Source organism: Schistocerca americana, chromosome X (assembly GCF_021461395.2).
Source record: "Schistocerca americana isolate TAMUIC-IGC-003095 chromosome X, iqSchAmer2.1, whole genome shotgun sequence".
NCBI lineage: Eukaryota > Metazoa > Arthropoda > Insecta > Orthoptera > Acrididae > Schistocerca > Schistocerca americana.
Window position 1 is genome coordinate 516,034,821 of NC_060130.1, and position 18,202 is coordinate 516,053,022.

The 18,202-nt window shown below is 45.1% G+C and overlaps 1 protein-coding gene across 1 annotated transcript in view; it reads right to left on the minus strand.

Moving 5' to 3' along the window:
- LOC124556108 (neuronal PAS domain-containing protein 4-like) overlaps window positions 1–18,202 on the minus strand; it is a 203,707-nt gene that overhangs the window by 37,375 nt on the left and 148,130 nt on the right. The window contains exons 4-5 of the mRNA XM_047130131.1: window positions 17,218–17,389; window positions 3,285–3,341 (exon numbers count right to left, since the gene is read on the minus strand). Of these exons, the coding sequence (XP_046986087.1) occupies window positions 3,285–3,341; window positions 17,218–17,389 (229 nt within the window). The remainder of the gene's footprint in view (window positions 1–3,284; window positions 3,342–17,217; window positions 17,390–18,202) is intronic.

The following is an 18,202-nucleotide window of genomic DNA, read 5'->3' on the forward strand; positions in this document are numbered from 1 at the left end:
ACGAGTATGTCTGCCTTTACGTCCGGATACGGTCCAACATCGGACCACTGTCACATCTGAGTACCACACAAATCCGTATATTAGACGATTCGAACAACCGAAGAAGTGGAGATCCACAATGAGGGCCCTAAGGTGCTAATAAAGCTGTCTCACACGACTACACGGAATCTCCGTGACCCCCACAGTGATCACTCAACACCTGACTGTTCACTCCACTTATATACCCAAGCAGGCCTGGTAACAATACAACACGAACAATACTAACGCACTCCGGTGGTGGCCACTCCACCTGTCACTGACAACTGCAACTTTAATCATTTAGATACCCGCCGACGGTGTCCACTTCTACGAAGTTACATTGACACCCGACCTTGTCTTACGGCATTTCACATTTTTATCTGGCAATGTATGTCACGTGGACTAGATATTCACCACTTATCTTGTAATCGGACACTAACGGGTTCTTTGTCTTTGGTTATGAGCTTTTCTTAAGTTTCACTACATTCTCTCCTTAATTATAAGGAAAAATTTAAAAATGATTCCGGTTATGATGAGAGAAGGTCGGATAATACAAATTCGAAATCTGTCCAGAAATCAAATTCTCCACAGTGCCAAAATACAATGTGTGATCAAAAGTATCCAGACATCTTGTTGAAAATTACTTACAAATTCATGGCGCCCTCCATTGGTAATGCTGAAATTCAATATCGTGTTGGCCCACCCTTAACCTTGATGACAGCTTCCGCTCTCGCAGGCATACGTTCAATCAGGTGCTGGAAGTTTTCTTGGGAATTGGCAGCCCATTCTTCAATGAGTGCTGCACTGAGGAGAGGTATCGATGTCGGTCGGTGAGGCCTGGCACGAGGTAGCGTTCAAAAACATCCCAAAGGCGTTCTGTAGGATTCAGGTCAGGACTCTGTGCAGGCCAGTCCATTACAGGGATGATACTGTCATGTAACCACTCTGCCACAGGCCGTGCATTACGAACAGGTGCTCGATCGTTTTGAGAGATGCAGTCGCGATCCCCGAATTGCTCTTCAACAGTGGGAAGCAAGAAAGTGCTTAAAACATCAATGTAGGCCTGTGTTGTGATAGTGCAACGCAAAACAAAATGAGGTGCAAGCCCCATCCATGAAAAACACGGCCACACCACAACACCACCGCCTCCGAATTTTACTGTTAGCACTACACACGCTGGCAGATGACGTTCACCCAGCATTCGCCATACCCACACCCTGCCATCGGATCGCCACATTGTGTACCGTGATTCGTCACTCCACAAACGTTTTTCCACTGTTCAATCATCCAATGTTTACGATTCTTACACCAAGCGAGGCGTCGTTTGGCATTTACCGGCGTGATGTGTGACTTATGACCATGAAATCCAAGTTTTCTCACCTCCCGCCTGGCCGTCATAGTACTTGCAGTGGATCCTGCAGCAGTTCGGATTTCCTATGTAATGGCTTGGATAGAGGTTTGCCTATTACACATTACAACCCTCTTCAATTGTCGGTTGTCTCTGTCAGTCATCGGAAACAGTGGACCTAGGGACGTTTAGTAATGTGGAAATCTTGTTTAGAGACGTACGACGCAAATGACACTTAATCACCTGACCACGTTGTAAGCTCGTGTGTTCCGCGGAGCGCCCCATTCTGCTCTCTCACGATGTCTAATGACTACTGAGGCCGCTAATATGGAGCACCCGGCAGTAGGTGACAGGACAGTGCACCTAATATGAAAAACTTAAGTTTTTGGGGGGTGTTCGGATACTTTTCATCACATAGCGTATAACAGCACTGCAGAAGAGTGTCTGCACATGAGAGGTGTAGAAACGTGCAGGCCTGTATCCTGCTATAATTACGATAACGATTTCGAATAGCTTGCATTGAAGTTTGTGAGGCTTCCTACAGTAGATTAATATTCTCATACTTATTTAGACACGATTCTGCGAGATGCAACGTTTGATTCTGATTGTAGATGATCGTCGACAATCCTCTCTCCCTCATTTTTCGAATCCCTCTCATTCAGCGATGACACTCCAGTGGCATTTTCTAGTTCACGTTGTAACTGATCATCTTTTGTATCCCCATGTTTCGCTGTAGGGATGGTTACAGTTATGTTATTGGAACTTTACGTCCCAAGATTATGATTTAGTATCAGCCGACAACGAGTAGACTGGAAACGATGCACAAACTTGGACAGATCAAAGATTGGATAGGTAGTCAGCGCAGTACTTTTCGAGGGAGCCAATCTGGGCATTCTCCTTGAAAGAAACGAAAGAAAAACTAAAATGGATGATCGGACAGGGACTTGAACCTCGTTCCTGCCAAATGGGAGACCATTGCTTTAAACTCTGGTCATATCGTTCTGTAGAAACCACTGAGAACAAGAGGCTCGGAATGACCAGTACTGGTGTTACGTTGATTCTCAACGCTCCCTCACACACTGCTCATCGCAGTACACATTGTCTACTAGGACGTGTTTAACTACGATTCCCTGTGCATGAATTTCACAAACTGATCCTATCACAGACTTTTACGTCACAACAGTACTAAAGTTGGACCCTTGGTGAGACTAGTATATTCTTCTAGTGAATATATTGAAAAGAAACCTAACAACGGCTTTACTATGTGTTCCAGCAAATGTTTACAGGTGACTGCGTTTGCTTACACAATCTATGAAAATTGACACTACTTTCTCAAATAAACCGCACATTTTAGTTCGACACTATGAATGTCAACTCCGTGTTGTAAACGATGGAAAAGGGTTTTGGGCCACATTAGCATCCTTCTGCTCCGGTAATGGTAAGAGCCTCAAGAAGTGTCAACTATTATTTGTCTGGCACCTGATACAGCCTATATTACAATACTGTTCTGACAATGTTTGCTGAAGCGCGTACTACAGTAGCATGTCCACACTCGGCAACGAGTGAGGAAAGGATGTTTATTGAACCTCGCGCGGTTAGTGACCTGCATATAGCGTCCAGGGAAGAAACTGAACGGACGAGCAAAATAATTTTCGGTACGAGCAAACGCCAAGGAGAAAAGAAATGGACAGAAGTAGAGAAGGGAGCGAGTGGAGCAGGAGGTTCGGGGTTAAACGTGCTTTCAACAATGAAATCAGCATAGTTAGGCCACATAGTAGGAAGATGGATGAGGATACGTGTGTGGTGCGCAGCACGCTGGCTCACCCCTGGTATCGGCGGACAAGTGGTGGTGGTGGTGATGGTGGTGGTGATGGTGGTGCAGGTAGGCGGCGTGCGGATGCGGCGGCGCCACCCCTGCCTCGTGCTGCTGCGGCGGCGGCTGATGCTGCACTGGCTGCTGGTACGGCGACACAACCTGCGTAAGCACACCCTCCTCACCATAGCATTCTCCATCTGCATAAGCACTATCTCCTCACCAAGCTAAGCAACATTCTACCTTCGCAAGCGGAGCCTACCCACAACTTTGGCAACCACGGCACCTCTACCAGGGTCTCCCCATCTACATAAGAGCTCTCTCATCACCACGGGCCATTGTCACAGTGCAAGTGCAGCTTTGTCATCAAAAGATACACCACCTGTTCGAGCACATCATCCTCACCACGAGACACTCCACTCTGCCCTCCGTCTAGGTTTCTAGTGCCCACATAATGTGCCAGTATTCACTTGGCTGTCTGTTAGCTACTTCTCAACCACACCAGACACAAGCGGCCAAAAGTGGAAAGGAGGAAAAGTGAGTAAAAGGAAAGAGGAGCAATCACTGTAAATGACTGTCAACATTTATTGGTAAATCGTAATTGTGCTGTCTCTCTAGAGAAACAGAGTTCCTTGCTTTGAAGGCGTACGCGATCCATAGCTAAAACCACGGAATTTAGGAACGCCTTGAAGTAGGTTCAACAGAGACTGCAGTCTCAGAAGCGTAGAATGTAACATACAACTTATTTTCAAGTGTTTGACAATTGTTCTTAGATACAGGATATTTTCGTCGTAGGCAGCACCAAGAATTACCGACATTAATCAGTTTACAAAAGGGGCGACATCTTGCTTTACATGGACGATGAAATCCTACGAACCCTGGTAGACTTTCATTTGTAAAGGTTACAACTACATCAAGAATTGTACTATCTCGACGGAGATAAATTCTGCCGAAATTTTTACAAAGGTACAGACGGTGTTTAGAAAGGATAGATTGCATGCAACCGGTGGTGGAGTGTTCGTCGCTGTTAGTAGTAGTTCATCCTGTAGTGAAATAGAAGTGGATAGTTCCTGTGAATTATTATGGGTGGAGGTTACACTCAACAACCGAGCTAGGTTAATAATTGGCTCCTTTTACCGACCTCCCGACTCAGCAGCAATAGTGGCAGAACAACTGAGAGAAAATTCGGAATACATTTCACATAAATTTTCTCAGCATGTTATAGTCTTAGGTGGAGATTTCAATTTACCAGATATAGACTCGGACACTCAGATGTTTAGGACGGGTGGTAGGGAAAGAGCATCGAGTGACATTATACTGAGTGCACTATCCGAAAATTACCTCGAGCAATTAAACAGAGAACCGACTCGTGGAGATAACATCTTGGACCTACTGATAACAAACAGACCCGAACTTTTCGACTCTGTATGTACAGAACAGGGAATCAGTGATCATAAGGCCGTTGCAGCATCCCTGAATATGGAAGTTAGTAGGAATTAAAAAAAAGGGAGGAAGGTTTATCTGTTTAGCAAGAGTAATAGAAGGTAGATTTCAGACTACCTAACAGATCAAAACGAAAATTTCTATTCCGACACTGACAATGTTGAGTGTTTATGGAAAAAGCTCAAGGCAATCGTAAAATGCGTTTTAGACAGGTACGCGCTGAGTAAAACTGTGAGGGACGGGAAAAACCCACCGTGGTACAACAACAAAGTTAGGAAACTACTGCGAAAGCAAAGAGAGCTTCACTCTAAGTTTAAACACAGCCAAATCCTCTCAGACAAACAGAAGCTAAACGATGTCAAAGTTAGCGTAAGGAGGGCTATGCGTGAAGCGTTCAGTGAATTCGAAAGCAAAATTCTATGTACCGACTTGACAGAAAATCCTACGAAGTTCTGGTCTACGTTAAATCAGTAAGTGGCTCGAAACAGCATATCCAAACACTCCGGGATGATGATGGCATTGAAACAGAGGATGACACGCGTAAAGCTTAAATACTAAACACCTTTTTCCAAAGCTGTTTCACAGAGGAAGACCGCACTGCAGTTCCTTCTCTAAATCCTCGCACAAACGAAAAAATGGCTGACATAGAAATAAGTGTCCAAGGAATAGAAAAGCAACTGGAATCACTCAACAGAGGAAAGTCCACTGGACCTGACGGGATACCAATTCGATTCTACGCAGAGTACGCGAAAGAACTTGCCCCCCTTTTAACAGCCGTGTACCGCAAGTCTCTAGAGGAACGGAAGGTTCCAAATGATTGGAAAAGAGCACAGGCAGTCCCAGTCTTCAAGAAGGGTCGTCGAGCAGATGCGCAAAACTATAAACCTATACCTCTGACGTCGATCTGTTGTAGAATTTTAGAACATGTTTTATGCTCGAGTATCATGTCGTTTTTGGAAACCCAGAATCTACTATGTAGGAATCAACATGGATTCCGGAAACAGCGATCGTGTGAGACCCAACTCGCTTTATTTGTTCATGAGACCCAGAAAATATTAGATACAGGCTCCCAGGTAGATGCTATTTTTCTTGACTCCCGGAAGGCGTTCGATACAGTTCCGCACTGTCGCCTGATAAACAAAGTAAGAGCCTACGGAATATCAGACCAGCTGTGTGGCTGGATTGAAGAGTTTTTAGCAAACAGAACACAGCATGTTGTTATCAATGGAGAGACGTCTACAGACGTTAAAGTAACCTCTGGCGTGCCACGGGGGAGTGTTATGGGACCATTGCTTTTCACAATATATATATATGACCTAGTAGATAGTGTCGGAATTCCCATGCGGCTTTTCGCGGATGATGCTGTAGTATACAGAGAAGTTGCAGCATTAGAAAATTGTAGCGAAATGCAGGAAGATCTGCAGCGGATAGGCACTTGGTGCAGGGAGTGGCAACTGACCCTTAACATAGACAAATGTAATGTATTGCGAATACATAGAAAGAAGGATCCTTTATTGTATGATTATATGATAGCGGAACAAACACTGGTAGCAGTTACTTCTGTAAAATATCTGGGAGTATGCGTGCGGAACGATTTGAAGTGGAATGATCATATAAAATTTATTGTTGGTAAGGCGGGTACCAGGTTGAGATACATTGGGAGAGGCCATAGAAAATGTAGTCCATCAACAAAGGAGGTGGCTTACAAAACACTCGTTCGACCTATACTTGAGTATTGCTCATCAGTGTGGGATCCGTACCAGATCGGGTTGACGGAGGAGATAGAGAAGATCCAAAGAAGAGCGGCGCGTTTCGTCACAGGCTTATTTGGTAGCCGTGATAGCGTTACGGAGATGTTTAACAACCTCAAGTGGCAGACTCTGCAAGAGAGGCGCTCTGCATCGCGGTGTAGCTTGCTCGCCAGTTTTCAAGAGGGTGCGTTTCTGGATGAGGTATCGAATATATTGCTTCCCCCTACTTATACCTCCCGAGGAGATCAAGAATGTAAAATTAGAGAGATTAGAGCGCGCACGGAGGCTTTCAGACAGTCGTTCTTCCCGCGAACCATACGCGACTGGAACAGGAAACGGAGGTAATGACAGTGGCACGTAAAGTGCCCTCCGCCACACACCGTTGGGTGGCTTGCGGAGTATAAATGTAGATGTAGATGTAGACCGCGTTCCAGGGGCTCAGAGCCTTGGTCTGGATGCCTGACGTTAAGAAGTACAGCTGCAGGCTTGTTTAATCTAAAGTGTTCTTTACAGGAGGATTCCACTTCAGTTTCCAGAATGATTAGAGGAAGTCGGTGTAGCCACAGGACCATGGTATGAAGAAACCAGAGTAGTGATGGTTGGATCCCTAAGTCGAGTGGCCGGCCGGGTTGGCCGAGCGGTTCTAGGCACTACAACCTGGAACCGCGCGACCGCTACGGTCGCAGGTTGGAATCCTGCCTCGGGCATGGCTGTGCGTGATGTCTTTAGGTTAGTTAGGTTTGAGTAGTTCTAAGTTCTAGGGAACCGATGACCACAGAAGTTAAGTCCCATAGTGCTCAGAGCCATTTGAACAATTTTTTTGAGTCGGGTGGCATGAATTTTTATTACTTATGGTGTTCCACATCTTTGCTGTAGGTCACTGGACTGCTGTTAACAGCTGTATGCGTCTACCAGAGATGCAGTCAGTCAGAACTTCTTCTTCTTCTTCATGGACGATAATACACTGTCGAGTCACATTAATGTGACCACCTGTCAAAAGCATGAATAACCACCTTTCGCAGCGCGGACGGTTGCTCGACGTGCAGGAAGAGAGTCAATAATGTACCGTCAGGGATGTCGAACCATGTCAACTCCATTGTCGAGGCCAGTTACGCTAGATGTCTCGGTTGAAGATCCGTGGCGCATACATCCCAATAGAGGTGGTCTCACAGATTCTGGATTGAGATTAGATCTGGAGAGTTTGCTGGCCAAGGCGGTACAGTAAACTCATTCTGGTGCTGCATTGTCGTGGTGGTGGACGCCATAGTGTCGAGGAATAACAAACTGCAAGCAAGGCTGAACATGGTCCCCAAGGGTAGATGCTCATTTGTGTTGAACCATTGTGCCTCTCAGAATGACGAGATCATCCACAAAATGCCACCGAAACATTCTCCAGACCATAACGCTCTCTCCTCCGGCCTGGAAACTTGCGACGATTGTTGCAGAGTGTTTGCTTTCAGACGTTTCACACCGTGCATGGCGACGGTCATCAGCCTGATGCCTGTTGCCACTCCAATTGCAGTATGGGCTTACAAACTCCAACATTCGTCGCCGATTAACAACAGTCAGCACGGGTGCATGAATCAGGCGCCTGTTGTGGTGGCCCATATGCAGCAATGTTTGGTGAACGGTAGTTGAGAACTCACTGTTTGTAGCTCCTTGGTTGGTCTGGGCGGTCAGTTGCTCAACAGTTGCAAGTCTGTTCGTCAGTACCCATCTCCACAGCCATCGTTCACCCTTATCATCTATGGTCTGTGGTGCACCATGGTTGTTTCGGCGCCCGTTTTGGATAGCTTCATTTTGGAACGCGCTTTATACTTTAATGACGGCGGCAGGCAAACAGCTCACAGACTTAGCCGGTTCGGAAATGGTTGTAGCCTTCGTCCGAAAGTCAATGATCATGCCCTTGTGGACGTCAGATAAATCATTCTGTTTCCGCATTATGACAATGACAGCACTGTCTTCCGCGTTCCTCCGACAAGGTTTGTATAACACCCCCCCTCCTCCCTGCTAGCGCTCCCACCTGCCGTCTGTAAGTGGCTACTGCACGTTGATGTCGAACATAGGTGGTGGTCACATTAATGTGGCTGGACCGTGTATCTGTCCGCTTTGAGTGGTTCTCGTGGTTAATTTTTTGTATACACTATGACATCCATCGTATGGTCTGCCCAGAGACAGATATAAATTTTAATTCCATGGAATGTGCTCTCTGCATCTTTGAGCGATCATCTGCTGTCTGTTGGACATCACCAATAACGATTCTCCACTTCCTCACAACCACGTTAACAGTGTCACTGTCAAATGAACTATATTGTGCAGAACGTGTAATATCGGTTTCTGAGTGTTTCGAATTGCATATTTTGGGCATTGTTGCGTGCTAAATGTTTTGTGATGCAGCCTTATCTTGTTCAGTAAACCTTCTACAAAGATTTTCAGGAAATTTGCTCACCAAACTTCTTGACAGTTCTATGTCGTTCTTTTAGGAATAGTTTGTTTACATGATTTTCAGGAAATTTGCTCACTAAACTTCTTGACAGTGTTATGTCGTTGTTTTAGGAATAGTTTGTTCAAATATGTTATAGATGTCAGGGAGCCAGAAGTAGGCTACCATAAGATGCACGTGGCGTGTGACCCGTACATGACTTCACTGTGCTGCTCGGGATGTAAATCATTTCTAAATCTTGTCGTTGTGAAGGAGGAATGGCTCATCTACTATATGACTCTCATAAACTCTCTCCGATGACTTGGTGTAAGAGCGCTGTTATGATACTGTCAGAAGGACTGATAGCAACAGTGACACATGCTACTGTAGATAGCTCTTCTCGTTACGCACTTTAATCGGGGATATCGATTTTAAACCACAGACAGCAGAATTGCAAGGAAGAGTAGGGTTTATGCAAGAGCATGATCTATATCAACAGCCTTTCTTCCACAAGTCTTGTTTCAGCATACCAAATTAAGTACATATTCAATGAAGGGAAAAAGGAGAAACTCCTAGAATCGAAGATCTGGAATAGTTATCCTTACTCCACGTTCGATCTTAATGTAGCATTCCTCTACGTTTGATGTTAATGTTATGCTAACATTAAGACACTTATTGGCCTATCCTGAAATGAAATAGCTTAACTCTAGTACGACCAACGATCTAGTAAATTAATTTATTCAAGCGTAGTTTAAATCTGATATAGTTCATGTTGGGCAAAGTTATAGGACAAGTGATCTGCTATGGCTTGCTACACTCCTATCTCGAATGATGCAATTGAGCTCTTGCGAATGCAGATGCAATAACGAGAGATTGTGAAACCAGGTGCCGACACGTTATCTACTCCATTCGAATAGCAGCAACAGCACTGCGAGCTTAACGTTAGTATCTTATGCTCAAACTCCATGAAATACTTCTATCACTATCAGTATAGTAACAGGCTACATCTTGGTCGTTAACTGTCTCCTTGAAGTGGTTTAGCGACCTCTGTCCCGCAGATTGGTAGCAATTAACAACGCATCAGAGATGTTTCGACGATAGAAACAGTACCCAGTTATCGATGGCTTCCGTAGATACAAGGGCCCCATTTGATTGCTTCTGTCAGCAAAACATGTATATGATTTGATACCACCAACCTGGGACCCTTGTCTCAGGATAATACCCAGTCAGTGACTCGAAATGGCGAGGATCTTGTGTGATACTGCTCGAGAGACTGAAAACAGAGGTTTTTCACAAACTTTTCTGTGGTTATGAAAACGCTCAGTCTACTACAGTATATTTATCTCCATAGTGAGCAGAATTCCGACGCTGTTTTTACTAAGGATTTTTCTGGCGCTTATCTAACAAACGAAGCAATAGCTGAAATGTGAGTTACTGCAGCTCGGAGATACGCACAGAAGATTCCTTACAAGAGAAAACAGAGTGTTTTAGATCCCCATCCATCATGATGAATGTGCTGTAGGAAAAAATGTGGCAGAGTGTGAAACACATCTTAAAATCAGCTAGTCTAATAACACGCGTGGCGAAATTTGGTTAGAAGTAGACAATGACAGCAGTGAGATAGTCTGGACTCACCTACCTAAGTGCTTACTGAAGATGGACGGGAGGTGGGTTATTCGTAACATTAAGCGATACACTTAAATTCACACAGGTTGGACGGAGTCAGCATGTGAAAGATTTAAACCAAGATTTAACATCTACATGTACTGTATCTGTCGGGTACTACATAATATAAGGGGTGATCAAAATGTTCCCGTTCGAAGGCTGTACAGTTCAGAATCAATATGCCAGTCAGGCAAAATCACAGAGAGCATTGAGGCAATTGCCCCGCCTACGCACCGGCTTGAAGATATTCGCTTGGTAAAACACCGTGTCCTGCTGCGTGATGAACTCCGTTGTAAACAAATTTACCCGTAACAGATACTTCTGATAAATCACAAAACTAAACTGTGTGTATGTTAATTGGCGGCAAACAATCCTGGCTTTTTTAATGGTATTCGTATAGAGACTGCGAACAGCGATTGTGAATTAGCTGTAGCAACAAGCTCACTAAGATGCAAGGAACGACATAAACAAGCAGAAACTTCACCATGCTCAGTAAATTTTATGAGCAGTAGACTGCCTCACTTCTCAGACAAGAATAAGAGTTCATCGATTAAGACAATTAACATGTAGAGGTCTCTGGACCAATTTCTAGCGAATAGCCGCTGAACGTCTACAAAAATATGTACCTAGCAGAATACTTAAAGGTAGCAGAGATTTCTTGTACTATACAAATCATACCGGAAAGTTTCATAAGAAACAGCGCTGCTGCGCAATACGTGCAAAACGAATCATTGAAGTGTAGAGAGGCTCGAATCGTAATTGCCTATCAGACAATGAATGCACAAAACGTTCGATAACTACAGTAGTAAAATTCTATCGTAGGACCACTCAAAAATCTCCCTTGTGCTCGCTTGTTAAAAATATCAAAGACGAGAAAATAAGTTGTTTTCTGAATGAACTAGCGCTCCCTCTAAATTATTTAGCTTTTGTTAATGTGTTAACAGTTATTCTCATTTATGTGACTCCAGATGCTCCTCTGTCTTGTCGGTACTGTTACTTCATAAATTCGGAGCTCCGTCAGTTTCCAGTGACCTCGTCGACGCCTGGACGTTAAACCTTCATCTTGTTATGTCCATGTCTAGTACCTTGGCCTGTTATGAGTGCAGTTTACTGCCTGGCTGTACAGCTGAAAGGCGGGAAGAAAGAGAAAGAGAGAGACGGAGAGAGGAGGGGGGAGGGAGGAAGGACAGAGAGAGATAGAGACAGAGAAAGAAAGAAAGAAAGAGCAGCTGTCCTCCGCGCACCGCATGGAAGAGGCGGATGGAGACATTCCTGGAAATATAATGAGGCTCAACAGGTCAGACTGTGCTTCATTTCGTAAATAAATGGGTGAAATTTAATTTGGTTACATGCGGCTGGTATCGCTAGGCGAAACGTTTCGGCCGGCGACCACTTTTGACTAACTGCACTCGTTGCCCTTGGATCGAGCGCCAGAATCTTTGGCAAGCAACACGTATTCCACTTCAACAATACTCGAGTTGATCGTCGTGAACGCTGTCTCTGGCTATGATTTAGAATGAAAGACCGACAACAGAGAAAATTTTACCCTAGGGTCTCGCCAACGGCTCAAAACGAATCGCTCCTACGAATTAACCAAGCAGCCTCATTAGCAGTCTCGTTGCACGTCCTTGTGTGACGCCTCTAGTGTCCGTTGCTAGCCATTTAGAATCCTGGCAATGGAAAAATTTACACTACAAGCATTTGTCTGACAATGGGATATAATATAATGGCGTGAACTTCCTGATCACCAAACAATTTATCAATGTCTTGAGGTACATTTCAAACCACTCCACGTTGTTTCATATACTGGGGGCATGCAATAGTGTTGAGGTGACCCATTCCTCGGATGGGACCAGGAGTTCCACCATTACCTTTTCTTTTATTATCATCAACAACATTACATTCTGCGGAGGATCATCACAGTCACGTGTAAGAAAAGTTATGTTTAGGACGCTACCCTCACATTTCAATCGAATACGCTCCCAAATTTTGTAAAAGAATTTCTAATATATGATTTATAGCTCGTCGGATACTAGCCTCAAGCGGTCCCCACAACACAACCAACTAAGGCTGCTTGCCATGTAGGGCCATGAATACGATCCAAGTCCGCCGATCTACAATCGCCACTATCCTGGAAGCGATTACCGTTGTTCAGAGTCTTATTTGTACTCATTGTTACCCGCTCACCTACGGTCACTGTTACCTTCACATGCCTCGTACCCATGTACGGATTTTATCCCAAATTTTACAGGGTGTTTTACGTACGATCCCACCGATCCTCACAACGTGTCTGGCATTCCGCAGGAACCAAAACCCTCGTAGACAGGCCGTTGCTCGGACTTCATGCTAGGTAGTGTATGTGCTAGCCGAGGAGGAGGAGGAAGAGAAGGAGGAGAAAGAGTAGGAGTAGGAAGAGGAAGAGGAATAAGAAGAAGAAGAAGGAAAATAGTAGTAGTAGTAGTAGTAGTAGTAGTAGTAGTAGTAGTGCCAAAAAAGAAAAAAAAGCCCGAATGTGTTAGTTCGTTACAGGTGACATAATTCCTATACAGCATTATGATAGGATACTTCGTATAAAGAAAAACAACTGCCCAGCTGCTCGACAGACGATGGCTTGTCCAAGAGGGGTTTAAACGTGGCTGCTCCCAGCTGCCTTTGCGTAAGTAATTTTATTCGTGTGTCACGCGGAAATGTTCTGGAACACAGGCAATGATGGAATGGGCAACGGTAATGCAGCACTCGGTCAACTCGTGGAAGTTTCTTGAGGACTGGGTCCAGTGCATTGACAAGCAAAACTCTGACGATTCGGGAGCGACAACTTTTGCTGCTGAGGGATGCCGAGCAGGCAGAGGCATCGACCGGAGATGGTCGATGTCTGTTTCCTGGTGCGCTGTTCTTGGCTCCAAGCTCTGTTACAGTCCCAAGACTGCTTATTTCTTACTTGGGCCGTGTTTTTAAAATAAGACGCAGCAGGGTTGGGTTGGGTTGTTAGGGGGGAAGAGACCAAATAGCGAGGTCATCGGTCTCATCGGACTAGGGAAGGGCGAGGAAGGAAGTCGGCCGTGCCCTTTCAATGGAACCATCCCGGCACATGCCTGGAGGGATTTAGGAAAATCACGGAAAACCTAAATCAGGAGGGCCGGACGCGGGATTGAGCCGTCGTCCTTCCGAATGCGAATCTAGTGTGCTAACCACTGCACCACCTCGTTCGGTGACGCAGCTGGGTCTCTAGGCTTCACTTTAGTTGGTGTCATGGAGCAGTCAACACGTAGTGACCGTGTTGGTCGCACAAGACCTTGTGGACATCCGGCACCCGCCGTCAGCACAGCACGATCAGATTTGGGCCTACAAGCTACGTAATCAGCCATCATGCGCCATTGTTGTTCCTCATTGCTAGCATTTCTCTCTCTCGCTCATCTCTACCTTATAGGAGATTCACTGCTTACATTTTTGTAACCTTTAATTGATCTGATGCTTGATAACACGTGAATTTCTCATTAAACACTAGTGTAATCTTTCCTCCCGATTTCAGAGCTTAATATTCGTTTCCAGTTGCTTTGTAAATCTTAAATGCAGAATATATCACAGGGAAGGAGTCTAATTTGGGATCTTCCCTGCTCTTGAGGTACTCTCATTTCACCCACATAATCATCATTAACTTCGGTTACTCAACGTTTGTAATCAAACAGTAATGAAGAAGTACTTGTATCTGCGATCTATCTTCTCCTGCCGCAGCTGCATCCATATTCAGCAGACAACATCGGCTGACACTCAACCATCCCTGACATCCAGTTACAATTACCGTCAAAAGTGGGTCTCCACCTCGGCCCTTGTTATAAGACTGTCAGGTTAGGCACTATTTTCTGTTGTCACCATATATGGCCATGTCTACGAAAAGCTATGACTGTCTTACCAGCGTGTTCTGAGGTAATTCTCCATACCTGTGATGTAGCTATTACTTGTCTGGTCATATTCGTCAACTGCCTCCCAGGAATGTGCCCTGCCGGCCGGGGTGGCCGAGGGGTTCTAGGCGCTACAGTCTGGAACCGCGCGACCGCTACGGTTGCAGGTTCGAATCATGCCTCGGGCATGGATGTGTGTGATGTCCTTAGGTTAGTTAGATTTAAGTAGTTCTAAGTTCTAGGAGACTGATGACCTTAGAAGTTAAGTCTCATAGTGCTCAGAGCCATTTGAATGTGCCCCTACACCCCTGGCATCCTTCTTCAAACCAAGAAGACTTGCTGTCGCCGACATCTTAGTGACCAGCCACAACTACAGTTTGCAAGGCGTTGCCCTAAAATTAACCTGACCCAAAATTATTCCTGTACAGAAGGGATAATGTTAAGTGATTTCTGTCATATTCTCGCCTCTTGGACACAGAAATTCGGCAGGCAGGGTTTGTTTCATTATAATACGTATCTTAATTTCTTTATAACATACACGTAGTCTCACATTCTCTGATAAAAGATTGTAGTATATTGTTCTCACACCCATCAGAAGCTATGTTTTGGTGGGAAAAGATCGATACAGCAATTAGTGTTGCAGTAATTGCACGTCATACGCCTGATTTTCATATCATGCAGAAGCTCTTGCTGTAGCTCTTGATGAGTTCTGCGCGTTCATCTGACTCCATAAATGCAGCTACCACAGACTGAAGTAGCCCGTTGCAGTATTGACGTCAAAAAACAGTATCTAAGTTGTTTTTTAGAGAGATTGTTTTGTAAGGCTTCAGTTTGAGTTTTCTGTGCCCACACAAGTTGCTACTAATGTACCAGCATCAGATGTTAAAATTCGCAACGATTTCTCGAACTTATTTCGGATGCCACATTGAACAGCGATACGCCACATCCCACACAGCACGATTTGCTGGGGTCTTCGACAGTCAGACGTCTCCAGCCACCTAGCCACATTTTCTGCTTGGAACCTCATTGTCTAGAGTAGAAATCGCTTCAGTGACGAGACCCGCTTTGAACTGAGCCTGGCCGGCCGGAGTGGCCGAGTGGTTCCAGGCGCTTCAGTCTGGAACCGCGCGACCGCTATGGTCGCAGGTTCGAATCCTGCCCGGGCGTGGATGTATGTGATGTCCTTAGGTTAGATAGGTTTAAGTAGTTCTAAGCTCTAGGGGACTGATGACCTCAGATGTTAAGTCCCATAGTGTTTAGAGTCATTTTTTTAACTGAGCCCCGATGACCGGCGAAGATGTATCTGGAGACGCCGCGGACAGCTGTGGGATACCAACCTGACTATCACCCTCCATATGGCCCGACAATCAGGACTTATGGTCATTTCTTTTCATACCGTGACTCCTTTTGTAGTTATCCAAGGGTATCCTTACGGCACAGCGGTACGATAACGATATTCTACGCCCCATTTTTAGCCCGTCATGGCAAGCAGTCCTGGGCTTACATTTCAGCAAGATAATGCTCCCCCACACATGGCCAGAGTTTCTGCTGTTTGTCTTCGCGCAAAGTCGTCGCATCTCTCTCCAACTGAGAACGTTCGGAGTATTATGGGCAGGGTCCACCAAGTAGCTCACTTCGATATCTCTCCGGAGGACACATGGTGTAGAGCCAGAGTCCAGTGGGATATTGAGTGGCATTCTGTGGTGTTCAGCGATGAAACTCGCTTCATTCTGTAGCATTCACATCGACGCCAACATGTCTGCTGACGACCTGATGAAAGATCAGAGGAACTTGCGATTCTCGAAACCTATTCCTTTCCAATTCCTAATATCATGGCGTGGGGAGCTACTGAATATGACAACATGATTGATTATGTCACTGTTGGAGAGAGGCTAAACGCTTGCCAATATGTGGCAAGAATTATAAACCCTGTTGTTATACTCTTCATTACCAACGTGCCAAATGTCATAGGCCGACAGGATACTGCAACATCCCAGACTACAGTTCAGACCACAAACACCTTCAGGATTCTACGGTTCCTTGACTGACTTGACCGAGTCCCCGATTTATCGCCCATAGATCATGTTGGGATACAATAGGAAGGCATATACTTTCATTTCAGCCTATAACCAGTAATAGCCATGAGTTGATACAGCGCGTGCCCCAGGACTGGTAAGAAATACCTCCAATATGACATTCGGAGGCTTCACACATCCACGCCATAACAAATGCAAGTGTATATTTGTGTCCATCTGGATCTCATCTCATAGTTATGTTGAGGATGGATACCATTTTCAGATGGTATGCAAGTTTAATCATTCAGTACTCGTTACACAGGCTGTATTGGGAATAAGTGCAGGTATTTCGGTTGTTGATTGAGGACAGTTTACTGAACAACATTACGTCAGTATTTACGTCATTTGCCGACGAATAATTATAGCTATTACAATTCGCATGTTTTTAGACTGGGTAGTACCTTCAAGTACATGTGGCTCACGGAAGCCATTAATTCTTATTTTCCCCTGTGCAATATTCCAGGTGTTGAAGTGTAGACATGAGGATGGATGCAAAACGGTGAGTCTATTCTGCCAGGCAGTATTCACATCGCAGTCCAGGTACGGCTGTGCAGAAAACGTCACTTCGTAAGGCTTGTGACGTGTTTGTGTCAAGACTGTGTGTACATATTAAGGTGCCACATATAAAAATATCTCCACTTATACCAGTTACACCCTGTATGTTATAAACATCTCCACAAAGTTTCATAAATATCGACCTAATCCCGTCGGTGAATTTGTTATATACTGATAAAAAAATTCCTTAACTGTGCTTAGAGAGTATTAAGTAGTACAGGAAGTTACCTGTGGTCCCGGCGCGGGCGGCGGCTGCGGGGCGCCGTGGTGGTAGTAGGCTGCGGCCGCCATGCGCGAAGCGGCGTGAGCCTCCAGCGCGAGGCCGTACTGCAGCTTGCTCTGCACCATGTAGTAGTGGTACAGCCAGCCGTTCGCGCGCATCACCGCCGCCTCACGGTCGCTGCAACATCACAACACTTCCTGTTCTCTCATTCCACCAAAGTCACCTATTAAAAACTTCTTTCACAGTTGCTAAGTAGCAACATTTCCACATCTGTCGCTGAGTACTACACACACTGGCAACGAACCTGGAGCACCTACATGTAGAGGAGCAAGTGAAATTAAAAATCGCGCGTTGCCGGTAATGCGCATTTATTTCAAAGAAGGGAACACGTCAACATTATTCAGAAGTGTGTCAAACGGGCATTGTCCTATTGCATGGTGGTAGGAGGATACTGCCTCATAAGAGATAACATATGAGGACGCGAGATGTCTACGACATACCGCTGTACCGATAGAGTTGCTTGAATGGCTAGCTGTGATACGGACCACAAAACATGACATCAGCGTGTCTCTCCTAAGCGTTGACAAAATGGGTCCTCTGTCCTCGACGCCACCTGTCTAACGAACAATGATCATAGTATTTAGTACAGAGCCGATATTTATCGCTGAAAATGATGAGACTTCACTCGCTAACGGTCCATACCTTTCAGCCAATGCATCTGTCAGACATTTCCCTCTCTTTTACGGAGAGGGATGTACGGAGCGGAGAAAGTGAGCCCCGCCCACACAGACTATCGTGTGATAGGGGTGTTAGAGCGTGAACAAACTCCACCTATCTCACGCAGAGTTGAAAGTGCATTTGTGCTGTTTTCGTATTTATCATTGATACGAAAGTAGAAGTGAAACCGTGTAATAATGAATGCCTCACTGACATGTTCATTTTCAGTAAAGGTACTTACTGCTACATATTCTGTAACAACTACAAAAAACA